Raw genomic sequence first — 18,226 nt, forward strand, 5'->3', positions numbered from 1 at the left:
ACCCCAACATTTATAAAGTAATATCTCCCAAGTACGGAAATACCCAATATTGTGGTCATGAACTGCTGTTTGGACACACAGCAGGGCTCAGAAGGGAAGAAGCGCTATTTGGCTTTTGGAATGTAGATTTTGCTGGATTGGCTTCTGGGCGCCATGTTGCATTTGCGGAGTCCCTGTGGTACCAGTACAGTGGAAAAACCCCAAGTTTTGGAAACTACACTCCTTGAGAAATTCATCGAGGGATATAGTGAGAATTTTGACCCCAAAACATTTTTGCTGAATTAATTAGAATTAACCCGTGAAAATGAAAAATATTTTTTTTTCCAACATGATGTTTTTGATCAACATTTTTCATTTTCACAAGGAATAACGAAAAAAAAGTACCCCAGCATTTGTAATGCAATGTCTCCCGAGCATGGTAATACCCCATATGTGGTTATAAACTGCTGTTTAGACATATGGGAGGTTTCAGAAGGGAAGATGTGGTATTAGAAATTCGGAGCGTCGATTTTGCTGGAATGGTTTGCAGACGCGATGTCGCATTTGCGAGACACCTCATGTACCGAAACAAAAGTGACCCCATTTTAGAAACTACAGGTATATATCAAAGGGTGTAGTAAGCATTTACACCCCACAGGTAAAGACAAGAGGAAGAGACGGCACTCCAAAATAGAGGATTTAAAAAAATCTGGATTTATTCTCCCATATGTACAGAAAAGACGATGCAACATTTCAGCTGCTCAATGCAGACTTTGTCAAGCTGTGGTTCTGTTGTGCTGCCCACATTTCTATTGTTTAGACCCCACAGGTGTTTTTCAGAAATTAATATGCAGTGGATGAGGCAAAGTGAAAATTGCAATTTTTCCACTGATATGCCGTTTCACCGCTCAATATGTTGTGCCCAGCTTGTGCCACTGGAGGATCTTACCCCATAAATTGTTAAGCGGGCTCTCCTGGGTATGGCAATGCCATACATGTGGACATAAACTACTGTTTGGGCACACTGTTGTGCTTAGAAGGGAAGGACCACCATTTGGAGCGTGGATTTTGCTTGGTAGTAGTTTTGTTTGGAGTTTTACTGGTATTTCAGTTTATAATGTTGGGGCATATGTAATCTGAGTACATCAGGGTATAATAAGAGGGTATAATAATGGGGTAAATAATAAAAGTATCCATAGATGTGGGTACGCTGTGAAGCAATCTGTTGTGCACAGGCCGGTGTCGCACTGATAAACGGTATCCATTCTTATTTGGAACACTTTGCACCTTTTTGGGACTTTTCCTCCTTTGTAGTTTGGGAAATTTTGCTGGGAATTTTGCCCTGGTATAATACGGGCGCCCTCGCTTCCAGCAGATGTGCTATGTCCCTTCCTGTTTCCAAAATACTAGGGCCTTGATAACAAATTCTTGAAACTGAAGGAAGGTTCCCCTCCGGCCTGCACATCAGGCTGTTTTTTCAACACCCACTTACTAGTGCCATAACTTTTTAATTTTTCAGTTGATGGAGCAGTGTGAAGGTTTCTTTTTTTGCGAGACAAGCTGTAGATTTTATTTGTGCCATTTTGGGACACATGCAACTTTTTGATCATTTTTTATTTCATTCTTAGGAAATGACTAAAAATAAGCAATTCTGGTATTGTTTTTTATTGTTTTGTTTTTTTCGCCTGTCACCATGCGCCATAAATTACATGTTAACTTTATTCTGCGTGTCAATGCGATTACGCGATATCAAATTTATATAGTATTTTTCATGTATGAAAAAACAGCATTTAGAAAGTTTCTAAAGCTTCTACATAAAAAAAACAATATAAATTTGATATCACCCTAATCGCATCAACACCCAGAATAAAGTTAACATGTAATTTATGGCGCATGGTGACAGACGAAAAAAAAAAATTTTTTGTCATTTCCTAAAAAAGAAATAAAAAATTATTAAAAAGTCGCATGTGTCCCAAAATGTCAAAAAGTAAAATCTACAGCTTTTGCACAATAAAATCCCTTTTTAAAAAAAATAAAAAATAAAAATCATTTGTTTTCTGTCACCATATTCTAAGACCCATAGCTTTATGATTTTTGCGTCAACAAGGCTGTTTCAGTCTTCTTTTTTTTAGCGAGACGGGCTGTCGTTTTTATTGGTACTATTTTGGAGTAAATGTGACTTTTTGATCACTTTTTATTTCATTTATTTACATTGTTCACCGTGCGGGATAAGTTACATAATAATTTTATCGTTTGGGTCATTACGGCTATACCAATTATGTATAGCTTTTTATTTTTTCAATAATAAAAGACTAACTATGGGAAAAAAGGCAATTTTGTTGTTTTTTTTAACTTGAAACTTTTATTTTTTCCCAACATTTTTATTATCTTTTTTTTAACTTTTTTTTTTTGTCCCACTAGGGGACTCGAAGGCCTGCAACACTGATTGCTATACTAATAAAAAGGGAAGATGATCCAGCACTGATTGGAGTTTAAAAAGGAAGGATAGTTCCCACTTTTATTAGCAAAATCATTAAAAATTGGAGAAGAGACGCAGTCTCAAGGCAAGGAGTAGTAAGGGTATATACCCAAGCCTACGCGTTTCGAACAAAATCGGTGTTCTTAATCATGGCAAGAGAAGTTAGGGCCGTGTGTCTCTGTCTCACCTATATGCAGCATTGTCAGCTGTTGAAGCTGCTGAGTGGATACCAGTGATTGGAAGAATCCACTGGGTAAGGAGTGGCTATCGGAGCAGCTACAGGTGATCAAAAGTACGTAAAATAGCAAATATGTTTTTTGATTAATCCATAAACGATAGTAATCAAGATTTATTTAAAGTAGTAAGGTATTAGTAGCATTCTAGTAATGGTTTGAAAACATTTGGTAAATGGAGTTATTTGCCGACGAAACACAGAGAGGAAACAGACATGCACGGCCGTAATGATACTCGTACATATACAGCAAACAAATGTATTGAGAGAGCACATGAAAATAAGATAAAACCAAATATAGAAGAAAACCTAGATTGAACTATTATATTATTATTGTTAATAATACTTTGTTTCCTATCCTATATGTAAATAACAATTTGTATAATATGTTTAGTTGCAGATGTAACCATGTAATTGATAGGTATAGATCTCTGTCTAGGTATCGAAAAGGGAGAGGTAAAACTAGTCTGATTAAAAAGAACGGAAGATCATAAATGTAGTTATCTAAAAATTAACCAAAAACGTATTGTTTTGGTTTTTGTGTACTGAGCTATATATCACTGTGTATCTGATGAATATCAACATATTACCATACGTTGGAAGAACAAGTGAAAAAGGTTCAAATTTTGATGATACATAAATATATATTTTTTTAAATATTATCGCAGCAAATTGCTTGGTGTAAATTTGGTCATGTTTCGTGAGACAGTCTTATATACCTATATAGAGATTCCAGAGATAGCCCCACAACAAAGGTTGTATCACAGCTGATTGCTTGATGAAAGTTTTAGTCATGTTTTGTGAGCAATCTTTATTTGTTTATAGAGGAATCTAGAAAAGGACCCCACGAGGAGGACAAGAGAGCCGAAGAAAGGAGCCCGCCCGACCCCGTTTGTATGGTAGATCGCAAGTTATGCTAGAGTTAATAATTTCTGATCAAATACTAGTTTGTTGGAAGTTATATACTATAAAAAGTTTTTTTTACATATTTACCTTGCCACATGCTAGATTATTGAACATTAAATTCAATGGGATGTTTAATCATATTTACCTTAGTTTGGCTATTAACTATATGAATAACTTGGGATATGTCGATAATATTAGTGCAATACTGCGTAGTTGAAACCAAAAATATAGCTTATTAATTCAATCAATAGATTTCAGTTTGTTTCATTAGAGGAAATTTATTTGTTCTGGAATTTGTGTAGGAAAATTTTTTTTATATTAATATGTGAAATGTTGTTCACAAATATTTTCTTGTATCGCAAAATAGTTGTATTCGTCGCAAAATAGTTATATTCATCCAAGTTTAATCTGTAAAATGTATGCCTATATAAGTGATTTGGCCATGTTCATATTAGTTTTTTTCAGAAAATATATATATGTTCTGTTTTAAAATACATAAGCAACAGCCATTTATAGTAACATGTATATGTAACAGAGGAGACTAGGGGAAACTTCAGTATTCAATAGTGAAACATCAGTTCTTTTTTAAGATTTGAACCCCGGGGAAATCGAGTTTCTAAGTTATAAATCCAAAATGCTTCTCTGGTCAGCAGTCGGTGTTTGAGGTCTCCTCCTCTAATTGTGCCCCTGACCCTCTCAATGGCATATGTACAAAATGAACCAACATTTCTATTGTGAGAAGTAATGAAGTGTCTAGCTGCGTTCGATATATTTGTGATAGCTGGGTTTCTAATATATCCAAGATGCTCTAAAATACGGATGAACCTCCTAGTTGTGCAACCTACGTATTTTAAGTTACAACTTGTACATTCAATAATATAAACTACGTGGTCACTGTTGAAGTTCATATAAGATTTAATTGCAAAGCTGGAGGTTTCGGTGGAATTTGTAAAATGTTTGGTGATTTTAGAGAAAGTGCAAACTTTACAAAGACTAATACCACATTTGTAGAAACCTTTGTGTGCCAACCATGTAGGTTTGGGATTGTTTAATGTTAGGAGTGAGGGGGACAGTATGTTGCCCAGGGTTGGTGCTCTTCGGGACACCACTCTACACCCGTCCTCTAAAACCTTCTCTAGTTTGGAATCTTGACAAAGGAGAGGAATATATTTTAAGACCATATTTTTGATAATATCAAACTGGTTGCTAAATTGCAGTACCAAAGTGGGGATATTGCGACTTATAGTTTGATTAGTATTTGTTTTACTGTTTTTGTCAGTGGATAGAAGGGAATCCCTATTTTTAGTTCCAACTATGGTCTTAGCCCTTTCTAGTGTCCAATTTCTATACCCTCGTGCCCTCAACCTATGGCAAATGGCGGATTCTTCTTTGGCAAATCCTATGTTTAGGCTGCAGTTTCTTTTAGCACGTGTTAGCTCGCCTATAGGGATTGCAGATATGGTGTGTGTCGGATGACAGCTGGTAGCATGCAGTATGGTGTTACCCGATATTGGTTTATGATAGATTTCTGAGCAGATAACATCCCCAGTCTTAGAGGTCAATTTGAGGTCAAGAAAGTTAATAGATGTAGAATCATAATTATGAGTGAATCTGAGATTTGATTCATTGTCGTTCAAGAAGGACAGAAACATCGGTATGGCAGACACATCGCCCTCCCAAATTAATAGGAGATCGTCGATGTATCTGCCATACCAGTGGATAAGGTGGGCACAGGGATTGATGGAGGAAAATAAGAAGTGCTCCTCCCACCATGCCATGACGAGGTTGGCTATGGAGGGGGAGAACTTAGCCCCCATAGATACTCCTCTTTTCTGTAGATAGAAAATTCCTGCAAAATTGAAGTAATTATGCATCATGAGAAAGTTGGTCATCTCCACCAAAAAGGTTTGCATTGACTGGTCATACCCACTATATTTGGAGAGGTGGTAAGTGAGAGCCTTGAGAGCGTCTCTTCTCCAATTTTTTATGATTTTGCTAATAAAAGTGCGAACTATCCTTCCTTTTTAAACTCCAATCAGCGCTGGATCATCTTCCCTTTTTTTCTGCATTACACACCGCGGGACGTCGCGGGGATCCGAGTGAGATATCCGGAGACGCAGAACCGGTGAGCTGGAGGTTTCCTCCCTTTCTATATACTGTCAAGTGCAACGGCATTTCCTCCGTGCCCACCAGACTTTTCTATACACTCGATATATATTGATTATAACATTATACCAATTGAAGTCAGGAGCACATTTAATCATCAACTGTATGCTCTAAGACCATTTCAAACGAATGAAAAAATACTACTCTCAAGGTACTCATGTACTGCACGCAATTACTTATTTAACACCAACATGTTTACATGCCTGTTTTTAATCAAGACTTGAAGATCATAGTTATTTATCTGAAACTGAGCCCGTATCTTGGTTTAACTGTTTTGAGTGTTTTAAGACTACATGATGTCTTTATCCCAAACGCCCCAGCGTTCAAGAGTAGAAATGGCTGCAATGGTGTTTGGAGACTCCAACTATACTGATTCATCCTATTCCTCTCTGCACAGCAAATTCAGGGAATTGGAGAAATTATCTGCTACTGAAACTAGAGTATGGTGGGATCTCACTACTCTACAAAACTATATCTCAAAGAAAATGATCCCTAGGGGTTTAAGATTGAGAAAAATACCAACTAATGACTATTTGGAAGTATGTTCAACAGATTGGAATAAAATACTGACTGAATGCTCAATCAACCTAATGCTGTTGATCACCAAATATGAAGATTTAAAACTAATAGAATTACTAGCAGATATCAGTAAAATAAGGGAAGAAATTAATTTATCCTCCAGCTCACCCGATTTCATAGCATTACAAAAGAGAACCAATGAACATCTTGAGCAATTGGAAAAATCTATTGCAGAAACTAAAAAATCTAAGTTTCTAAGGGATAATCAAGACTATAGCAATAATGAAGTCTATACGTTGCACAAAGGCAATTACAACAAATATAAAACCAAGTCTATCCTTAGAAACAGAAGATTTTCATACAAACAGAACTCCAACCCACATAAGGTCAGCTTTAGCTCCACGGAGCCAGAAACCACGGATGGAGCAGAAGAGGAATCGGATCCAGATATACCCAGAAGTACCCAAAGATCAAGACCTAACCATAATACCAAACGTGATTTTTCAAAAAACGGGGGAGGAGGGGGGGCAGAAAGCATAAGCCAAATCGATGCCATACTACCCCGGAGACTGAGGAACCAGAGGCACTGAGGAGTTTGGATGTGGTCAATCTATCCTCAGTGCCACTTACTAAATTGCAAACCAAAGTTCTCTCACTAGGACTTAATTTCGTGTCGAATCAAGATTTCGATCTCTTTAATACTCTCCTGGACATCAACAAGTTCATACGTAACCTCACAATCAAAAGGCACTTTTTGTCACCTGAAGAACCTGACACAACCTTACAACCAGAGACACCCGAAGTACCAATAACGGGCAACGTTTTCAAAACATTGTTGTTTTAAGAACAAGCAACATTATTACATTTAGAAGATCTAGCTGGACAATACCATAACCAAATTCCTAATGCATCATTGAAGTTTGAAACAAAAAATCCAGGATACTATCCTATCCAATCCCGTACAGAATCAATGGACAAATTCCAACAGGTTATGGAAAGGGAGTTACATAAAATTAAAGAAAAAATGAAAAACAACAAACCCATACATAACCTCACGTTATTAGAGAAGCAAGCAATGAAATCTTTACGGGACAATCCTGATATAGTTATTCGCATGGCAGATAAAGGAGGCAGCATTACGGTCATGGATAAGGATATTTATATCAGTCAGATTATAATATTGTTGAATGACACAGACACATACACCAGATTACATCAGAACCCAACAAATAATTTTTGTATTGTTTTAAAAAAAGTATTAGACAAAGGTCTTAACTTGGGTTTACTCTCAAACAAAGAATTTAACTACATGCTAGTGGAACACCCAGTAGTCCCTATCCTACACGCACTTCCGAAAACGCACAAAGGAAGTAATCCTCCCCCCGTGCGGCCGATTGTTTCAGGCATAGGATCTCTGACTGAGAGGACATCAGAGTGGCTGGACTCATTTCTCCAGCCCCTTGTTTCTAGAGTACCTGGGCACCTAAGAGACACCAAGGATGTCCTTACGGCCTTTCACAATAAAATTTGGTATCACAATTATACGTGGCTTAGCTGCGATGTAGTCTCTCTATACACCAGCATCCCACATACAATTGCTCTCAAGGCTCTCACTTACCACCTCTCCAAATATAGTGGGTATGACCAGTCAATGCAAACCTTTTTGGTGGAGATGACCAACTTTCTCATGATGCATAATTACTTCAATTTTGCAGGAATTTTCTATCTACAGAAAAGAGGAGTATCTATGGGGGCTAAGTTCTCCCCCTCCATAGCCAACCTCGTCATGGCATGGTAGGAGGAGCACTTCTTATTTTCCTCCATCAATCCCTGTGCCCATCTTATCCACTGGTATGGCAGATACATCGACGATCTCCTATTTATTTGGGAGGGCGATGTGTCTGCCATACCAATGTTTCTGTCCTTCTTGAACGACAATGAATCAAATCTCAGATTCACTCATAATTATGATTCTACGTCTATTAACTTTCTTGACCTCAAATTGACCTCTAAGACTGGGGATGTTATCTGCTCAGAAATCGGGTAACACCATACTGCATGCTACCAGCTGTCATCCGACACATACCATATCTGCAATCCCTATAGGCGAGCTAACACGTGCTAAAAGAAACTGCAGCCTAAACATAGGATTTGCCAAAGAAGAATCCGCCATTTGCCATAGGTTGAGGGCACGAGGGTATAGAAATTGGACACTAGAAAGGGCTAAGACCATAGTTGGAACTAAAAATAGGGATTCCCTTCTATCCACTGACAAAAACAGTAAAACAAATACTAATCAAACTATAAGTCGCAATATCCCCACTTTGGTACTGCAATTTAGCAACCAGTTTGATATTATCAAAAATATGGTCTTAAAATATATTCCTCTCCTTTGTGAAGATTCCAAACTAGAGAAGGTTTTAGAGGACGGGTGTAGAGTGGTGTCCCGAAGAGCACCAACCCTGGGCAACATACTGTCCCCCTCACTCCTGACATTAAACAATCCCAAACCTACATGGTTGGCACACAAAGGTTTCTACAAATGTGGTATTAGTCCTTGTAAAGTTTGCACTTTCTCTAAAATCATCAAACATTTTACAAATTCCACCGAAACCTCCAGCTTTGCAATTAAATCTTATATGAACTGCAACAGTGACCACGTAGTTTATATTATTGAATGTACAAGTTGTGACTTAAAATACGTGGGTTGCACAACTAGGAGGTTCATCCGTATTTTAGAGCATCTTGGATATATTAGAAACCCAGCTATCACAAATATATCGAACGCAGCTAGACACTTCATTACTTGTCACAATAGAAATGTTGGTTCATTTTGTACATATGCCATTGAGAGGGTCAGGGGCACAATTAGAGGAGGAGACCTCAAACACCGACTGCTGACCAGAGAAGCATTTTGGATTTATAACTTGGAAACTCTATTTCCCCGGGGTTTAAATCTTAAAAAAGAACTGATGTTTCACTATTGAATACTGAAGTTTCCCCTAGTCTCCTCTGTTACATATACATGTTACTATAAATGGCTGTTGCTTATGTATTTTAAAACAGAATATATATATATTTTCTTAAAAAAACTAATATAAACATGGCCAAATCACTTATATAGGCATACATTTTACAGATTAAACTTGGATGAATATAAATATTTTGCGACGAATACAACTATTTTGCGATACAAGAAAATATTTGTGAACAACATTTCACATATTAATATAAAAAAAAATTTCCTACACAAATTCCATAACAAATAAATTTCTTCTAATGAAACAAACTGAAATCTATTGATTGAATTAATAAGCTATATTTTTGGTTTCAACTACGCAGTATTGCACTAATATTATCGACATATCCCAAGTTATTAATATAGTTAATAGCCAAACTAAGGTAAATATGATTATACATCCCATTGAATTTAATGTTCAATAATCTAGCATGTGTTTCTATTAAATCTGCGACTTACCATCAGAACGAGGTTGGGTGGATCCTCTTCTTCGGCTTTCTGGTTTTCTCTGCGTGGTCCCCGTTCAGATTCCTCTGTAAACAAATAAGACTGTCTATAAAACATGACTAAAACTCATAATAAAACAACCAACTGCGATAAAATCCATCCTTCCCACTTTCTGACCTTTTTTGCAAGGTCCTCTCCGGAATTTCCTAGAGGCAAATAAGACTGTCTTATAAAACTTGACTTAATTCACACTAAACAACATGCTGCGATAAACAAATAAATAAAGAAATAAAGAAATATACGATCTGCAGTTCTTTGGTTTTGACTATGCAATATAATTTTGATATTTCTGTCATATCTCAGATCATTAACCTAGGTAATAGTTAAACCAAGGTAAATATTTTAAAAAAAACTTTTTATAGTATATAACTTTCAACAAACTAGTATTTGATCAGAAATTATTAACTCTAGCATAACTTGCGATCTACCATACAAACGGGGTCGGGCGGGCTCCTTTCTTCGGCTCTCTGGTCCTCCTCGTGGGGTCCTTTTCTAGATTACTCTATAAACAAATAAAGATTGCTCACAAAACATGACTAAAACTTTCATCAAGCAATCAGCTGTGATACAACCTCTGTTGTGGGGCTATCTCTGGAATCTCTATATAGGTATATAAGACTGTCTCACGAAACATGACCAAATTTACACCAAGCAATTTGCTGCGATAATATTTAAAAAAAAACATATTTCTGTATCATCAAAATTTGAACCTTTTTCACTTGTTCTTCCAACGTATTGGTAATATGTTGATATTCATCAGATACACAGTGATATATAGCTCAGTACACAAAAACCAAAACAATAAGTTTTTGGTTAATTTTTAGATAACTAAATTTATGAACTTCCGTTCTTTTTAATCAGACTAGTTTTACCTCTCCCTTTTCGATACCTAGACAGAGACCTATACCTATCAATTACATGGTTACATCTGCAACTAAACATATTATACAAATTGTTATTTACATATAGGATAGGAAACAAAGTATTATTAACAATAATAATATAATATTTCAATCTAGGTTTTCTTCTATATTTGGTTTTATCTTATTTTCATGTGCTCTCTCAATACATTTGTTTGCTGTATATGTACGAGTATCATTACGGCTGTGCATGTCTGTTTCCTCTCTGTGTTTCGTTGGCAAATATCTCCATTTATCAAATGTTTTCAAACCATTACTAGAATGCTACTAATACCTTACTACTTTAAATAAATCTTGATTACTATCGTTTATGGATTAATCAAAAAACATATTTGCTATTTTACGTACTTTTGATCACCTGTAGCTGCTCCGATAGCCACTCCTTACCCAGTGGATTCTTCCAATCACTGGTATCCACTCAGCAGCTTCAACAGCTGACAATGCTGCATATAGGTGAGACAGAGACACACGGCCCTAACTTCTCTTGCCATGATTAAGAACACCGATTGTGTTCGAAACGCGTAGGCTTGGGTATATAACCTTAGTACTCCTTGCCTTGAGACTGCGTCTCTTCTCCAATTTTTAATGATTTTGCTAATAAAAGTGGGAATTATCCTTCCTTTTTAAACTCCAATCAGCGCTGGATCATCTTCCCTTTTTTTTCGGCATTACACACCGCGGGCCGTCGCTGGGATCCGAGCAAGATATCCGGAGACGCAGAACCGGTAAGCTGGAGGTTTCCTCCCTTTCTATATGCTATACTAATACTCTGTACTACCTACCTTGTGCAATGTATTAGAGCTTTCAGTCTGTCAGCAAGCCTATTAGGACCTGCCTAGGAGGCTTCCGTACTTGGCAGACCAAGATGCCATACCAACCATCGGCACCCCTGCGATCGCGTCGCGGCGTGCTGATCGGCTAAAAAACCCTCAGATGCTGCAGTCACTATCGATTGCTTCATCTGAGGGATTAAGCGGTCCTGGCCATTGCTGCAGGGTGTCAGCTGTAATTTACAGCTTCTGTGCCCGCACCATCACCACAAAGTAACTGTACTATGATTTGTCGGAACCACTTCCCGACTGCGCCGTATATATACGGCGCATGTCGGGAAGAGGTTTTAAAGACACTGATTCCAAATCTGTAATTTTTCTTCCTACTCGCTTGCATTCCCCATTGTAAGCCCGAAAACAGGCTGAGCACTGCATGCTGTACACAGAGAGGACTCCAAAGCTCGGCGATATAATGAAGAGAACTCCTAGGACCCGTCATCAGCATGCAGCGCATGGCCCATTTGAGCGGCTTGTAGCGAGGGAAAGCAAGTGAGTATAAAGATAAAACCTACAGATTCAAAATCAGCGTCTTTTAAAGAGGACCTGTCACTAGCTCCTACAAAGTGAGTTAGTAGACTCATGTAATTGCTGTTGTTTCTATGAGCGGTGTTTGTTCCTTACTTCTGCGTCGTCCCCCCCCCCCCCATTGCTGAGATATTGCCCACTCTTTATTTATTAAAAAATATGTAAATGAACCGCTGGCTAGCCAAGTGGGGACTAAGGGGTTGTCCACACGTAACGGAATTGCTTCAGAAATTTTCTGCAGTAATTTTGTTGAAAGAAGCAGACATTCCGCTATGGGAAAAAACCATTCCGCTGCGGTTTTTACGGCCGAAAATGGTGCACTTTCCACAGCAGGAATTGACATGCTGCGGTCCTAAAAATACAGGTCAATTTCTGCTCAGAATTTTTACGCAGCGTGTGGATGAGATTTGTCATGCTGCTACTGTATTTTCCGTCCAGAATTGCGGACGGCAAATAGGCAGCAATTCCGCTACGTGTGGACAAGCCCTTACAGACACAGCGGCAATTACGTGAGTTTAATAACTCACTTTGTAGGAGCTAGTGACAGGTCCTCTTTAAGCAATTTACTGATTATTGTAGTTTAGGGGGGTTTTCAGAGGTGAGTCCTTTTAATTTGCATGCAAAAATTGGTTGGTGCATTTCTGTGGTTTTGGCGTTTTATCATCACATGCAGCTGTGAACATAGACGTGTGTGGTATGTATCAACTCCTCACATCTTACAGTTCTTTGCTGAGTACGTTTTGTTTGCATAAGGCCCCATGCACACGACCGTAAAAACTCCCGTAATTACGGGAAGGTGCCCGGGCCGTTGAAAAAGATAGAACATGTCCTATTTCAGGCCGTAATTACGGCACGGGCAGCCCATAGAAGTCTATGGGGCTCCCGTAATTACGGGTGAGTACGTGTGTGCACCCGTAATTACGGGAGCGTTGCTAGGCGACGTCAGTAAATAATCACTGTCCAGGGTGCTGAAAGAGTTAAACGATCGGCAGTAACTGTTTCAGCACCCTGGACAGTGGCTACCGATCACAATATAGATAAACCTGTAAAAAAAAAAAAAGACGTTCATACTTACCCAGAACTCCCTGCTTCTTTCTCCAGTCCGGCCTCCTGGGATGACGTTACAGCCCATGTGACCGCTGCAGCCAATCACAGGCCAATCACTGGCAGCGGTCACATGGACTGCCGCGTCATCCAGGGAGGTCGTACTGGATGTCAAGAGAGGGACGCGGCCGGGTAAGTATGAATTTCTTTTACTTTTATTACGGAAAGGGCTGTCCCTTCTCTCTATCCTGCACTGATAGAGAGAAAGGCTGCCGAATAGTGCAGTGCAATTTTGCAGCCAAAAACAGCCCTTTCTGTAATAAAAGTTAAAGAAATTCATACTTACCCGGCCGTTGTCTTGGTGACGCGTCCCTCTCTTCACATCCAGCCCGACATCCCTGGATGTCCATGTGACCGCTGCAGCCTGTGATTGACCTGTGATTGGCTGCAGCGGTCACATGGGCTGTAACATCATCCAGGGATGTCGGGCCGGATGTCGAGAGGGACGCGTCACCAAGGCAACGGCCGGGAGACCGGACTGGAGGAAGCAGGAAGTTCTCGGTAAGTATGAACGTCTTTTATTTTTTACATGTTGCTCTATATTCTGATCGGAATTCACTGTCCAGGGTGCTGAAAGAGTTACTGCCGATCAGTTAACTCTTTCAGCACCCTGGACAGTGACTATTTACTGACGTCGCCTAGCAACGCTGCCGTAATGACGGGTGCACACATGTAGCCACCCGTCATTACGGGAGCTCCATAGACTTCTATGGGCTGTCCGTGCCGTTATTACGGCCTGAAGTAGGACATGTTCTATCTTTTTCAACGGCACGGGCACCTTACCGTAAGAAAACTGAAGGTACCCGTGGCCAATAGAAGTCTATGAGCCCGTTATTACGGGTCGTAATTACGACCCGTAATAACGGGAGTTTTTACGGTCGTGTGCATGAGGCCTAAGTTGTATTTTTATGCTGTATACTTTCAGAAAATGTTGATTTCGGTAGCATAGTAGTCGTTTGCCGTGTGCAGTATATGTTTTTAACACATCTGTGAATAAGGGCCAAATATTGCATGGCCTCTGAGCATTTTTGAGAGCATATGCTCTCGTTGATGTAGACGTGTGTGGTGTAAAAATAATAGACCGAGGTGTGCAAAATTTATATATTGTTTTTGTGTGTAAACCTCTACTTGCAATTAAGTTTTTTGTGCAAATGTATTATTATAATGTTATAATAATTATAAAAATAATAAAGTCTGTCACCAAGTTACGTAAAGGAGGACATGGCTACTAACAGCATGTGAAGACAATGGTAATATGATTTCTGTATTAATTCCTCACGGTTTTCAAGATCTCTGCTTGCTGTTATTCATTAGGAACATTCATTGTTTACTTCCAGTGAACAAAATTCTGTCCATAATCATGTGATTATCACACAGGTGCTGGGATCGATAGGAAACACAGCTCTCATACATATACTGTAACTGAAACAAGCCATGCACCTATGTGTCCATCAAATGACAATGAACAGAATTGTATCCTCTGGAAGTAAATAATGAATGTCTGGCAAAACGACGGACACCATGACGGAAACCCGACAGAACCTATTAAAGTCACTGGGTTCCGTTGAGCGTGGTTGGTGTCCGCCGTACGACTGATCCAGTGCTACCGGTATTTTAGTTGTCTTGCTCATATGATTAAGCAGATCAATGGAAACACGGAACGCAGATGTGAACAGACCTTTAGGGACCTGAGCCTGTTCTTGGACTCTCCTATTCACTGCAATGGGGCTGTATTGGGCATGCAGTCCAACTGCAGCTCTCCGAGTCAGAAAGCGAAGAAGCGTCGGGCGGCCCTTTCATTCTAGCAGTGGCGTAACTACCGCTGTAGCAGCCGTAGCGTGGCAGGAGGCTCCTCTAGCTGCCGCTATGGTTACTACAGTTCGACGCCACTGAACACTACGGCAGAACAGGGAGGTATCTCCCCGCTCTTTCATTAAAGGGGTGGTTCCTACAAAAGACATGTATCCCCTATCCACAGGATAGGGGATACATGTGTAATCGCTGGCAGCGATAGGGAGAACAGGGGACCGAAAATCCCCTGAAGTTCTCCATGAGAAACCTCGGACTTCCGAGGTCTGTGTCGGCAGCTCCGTAGAAATGAATGGAGCGCCGGTCGCGCTTGTGCGCATGCGTGACCAGCGCTCCTTTCATTTTTATTGAGCTGCGCAGACTCCGGAAGTCAGAGGTTAGTCATGGAGAACTTTGGGAGACTTTCGGTCCCCCGTTCTCCTTATCGCTGGCGTCCCAGCGATCACAAATGTATGCCCTATCCTGTGGATAGGGGATACATGTCTTTTGTAGGACACACTATCGGTCGGATTTTTTTTGGGTGTTGGGGCTGTATGGCGTTACCTACAGGGGGGGCTGTATAGCGTTACCTACAGAGGGGGCTGTATAGCGTTACCTACAGGGGGACTGTATAGCGTTACCTAGAGGGGGGGCTGTATGGTGTTACCTACAGGGGGGGCTGTATGGCGTTACCTACAGGGGGGGCTGTATGGCATTACCTACAGGGGGGGCTGTACAGCGTTACCTACAGGGGGGGCTGTATAGCGTTACCTACAGGGGGGGCTGTATGGCGTTACCTACAGGGGGCTGTATGGCGCTATCTACAGGGGGGGCTGTATGGCGCTATCTACAGGGGGGGCTGTATGGCGCTATCTACAGGGGGGGCTGTATGGCGTTACCTACAGGGGGGCTGTATGGCGCTATCTACAGGGGGGGCTGTATAGCGTTATCTACAGGGGGGGCTGTATAGCGTTACCTACAGGGGGGCTGTATGGCGTTATCTACAGGGGGGCTGTATGGCGTTATCTACAGGGGGGCTGTATGGCATTATCTACAGGGGGGCTGTATGGCGTTATCTATAGGGGGGCTCTATGGCGTTATCTACAGTGGGGGCTGTATGGCATTATCTACAGAGGGGGATGTATGGCGTTATCTACAGGGGATGTATGGCACCATCTACAAAGGGGGCAGTATGGAGTTATCTACAGGGGGCTGTATGGTGTTATCTACAGGCGGGCTGTATGGCATTATCTACAGGGGGGCTGTATGGCGTTATCTACAGGGGGGGCTGTAAAAAAGGCACTATCTACAAGGGGGGGTTGTATGACACTTAGGGGAGGGGGGGCCCCAGTCAAAAGTTTGCTATGGGGCCCAGTCTTTCCTAGTTACGCCCCTGCATTCTAGCAATCAGTGGGGGGGGGGAGAAGGCACAAACCCCAAACAATACTTGCTGTGACATGTCGGTCAAGAATTGAACATTCCCTTTACAGCATACCTAACCTTTCAGGTGACTAATCAGAATAAGCTGTCGTGTGTACATGAGGAATAACACTTTTTCTGGCCATTATATGACTTGTACTATATGGCATTTTTCACCAGTTTTCCCATCTGTAGATTCTATCTCTTATTTTCATTTTTCCCTGAGCTAGTGGGTGGACCCTAACTGCTATGATGTCTCCCATATATTGCACACAGAGGAGAGAATCCTGTCCTCCTATCTCTTTGTAGCACACCCTTAGATGCAGCAGTAGCATGGGGGACATAATACAGCAGTAATAAGTAGTGTAGCTGTAAATCCAGCACTGGGGTGAAATATAACACTTACCAGGAAGCTGCAGCAGCATCTCTGTGTGTCTCTTTGTCTCTCTCTCACTCTGCTCCTGCTCCCTCCTCCCCTTTTCCTCTCCATAGACTTTTATGGACAGCATGTAACCTGATTTTCAGCGAGTTGATAGTCTGCCTCATCTCTCAAGATGGATTTTGTCTTTAAATTAAGATTGAATAATCAGTGAAGGAGGTGTAGTGAGTAGGAGGAGAAAAAGAGCCTGATGAGTGGAAACATAGGCATTTTCCTCTAATAAGATATATTACAAAGTTTCTTATATTCGCTTTTACTATTAATTTATGCAAAGTTTGTTGAACGCTTAGTGACCCTTTAAGTACTGCCCAAAAGAAAATAAACAAGAATCCAACTGTCTAAAAGTATAGCAGCAGCAACAATAATAATAGTTTATAATATGAGCAAAATTTTTCCAAGTAATTTTATTTTGTTCCTTTAATTTACAGGTGAAGTCCATAAATTTAGGGAGAAATATGCTACCTTCAAACTTTTTTATGATGAATCGGAACTTACAGAACTTTTGAAGATATCAAAACTAAGTGTGAAGAAGAATAAAGATCAGATCCTGGATAAATTTAAACATCTTAAGTGTCAATAACTTATTAAGTGTAAAATCCATTTCTTACTCCTTCCCACAAGTAATGTAATGAATACATTTAAAGTAAAATTCTAGTGGTCTTTAATTTTCTGGTAGTTCCAAATGTATTATTAAGGGTTATCTTATGAAGTCAACACAGTCAGCCCCTTTTGCATTTGAACCCAGCCTGGCTTGCTGCAGCTTGATCGCTGCAGGATCCGGCTTCAGAAACCCCCCAATGGGTCAACCATTTTCCATACATTGGCCACTGAAATTATTACATGGCATTAAATAAATAAAATTAAATGAATGGCTGACCGTGTAATATAAATGACTATACACATTATACACATACACATTATAGGCTTAATATCTGTAGTCACTGGCAGTGGCTTCGCTAGCACCAGGCATCTGGGGACCAAGCCACAGATTTTTGCCTTGGTGCCCCCCGGATAACCAGGCGACTGCCACATTCAGCTATATCTGCGTCCTCAACGTACAGTTAAGTCTTTGCCTCCAAGGTCTTAGAACACATAAACGTATTTACTTGCGGTGATGATGCGGGCTCAACTTCTTCAGCAGGTGTCATCTAAGAGGTTTGTAGCCAAACAACACATCCGCGACACGATCGTGGGGGTGCTGAAGGTTGCTTAAGCAACCAGGAGTCCTCACAATTGCCTCCAAGTCTGCCATCTACGGAAGCCTATTAGACCCTGCCAGAGGTGGGGCCTAATAAGCTGCCTGTCAGTATAAAACTGACAGGTATAATACACTGTAAAACATAGGTATTGCAGTGGTGCATTATATCAGCGATCAGAAAGTTGAAAGTACTAAT

General features: G+C 40.2%; 1 protein-coding gene across 1 annotated transcript in view; it reads left to right on the forward strand.

Annotated features, from left to right (window-relative positions):
• The window catches only part of PLA2G4C (phospholipase A2 group IVC), a 69,347-nt gene extending 51,935 nt beyond the window's left edge, over positions 1-17,412 (forward strand). The window contains exon 15 of the mRNA XM_075825551.1: positions 17,261-17,412. Within this exon, the coding sequence (XP_075681666.1) occupies positions 17,261-17,412 (152 nt within the window). The remainder of the gene's footprint in view (positions 1-17,260) is intronic.
• The last annotated feature ends 814 nt before the right edge of the window (positions 17,413-18,226 follow it).

This window comes from Rhinoderma darwinii, chromosome 1, assembly GCF_050947455.1.
Source record: "Rhinoderma darwinii isolate aRhiDar2 chromosome 1, aRhiDar2.hap1, whole genome shotgun sequence".
Classification (NCBI taxonomy): Eukaryota; Metazoa; Chordata; class Amphibia; order Anura; family Rhinodermatidae; genus Rhinoderma; species Rhinoderma darwinii.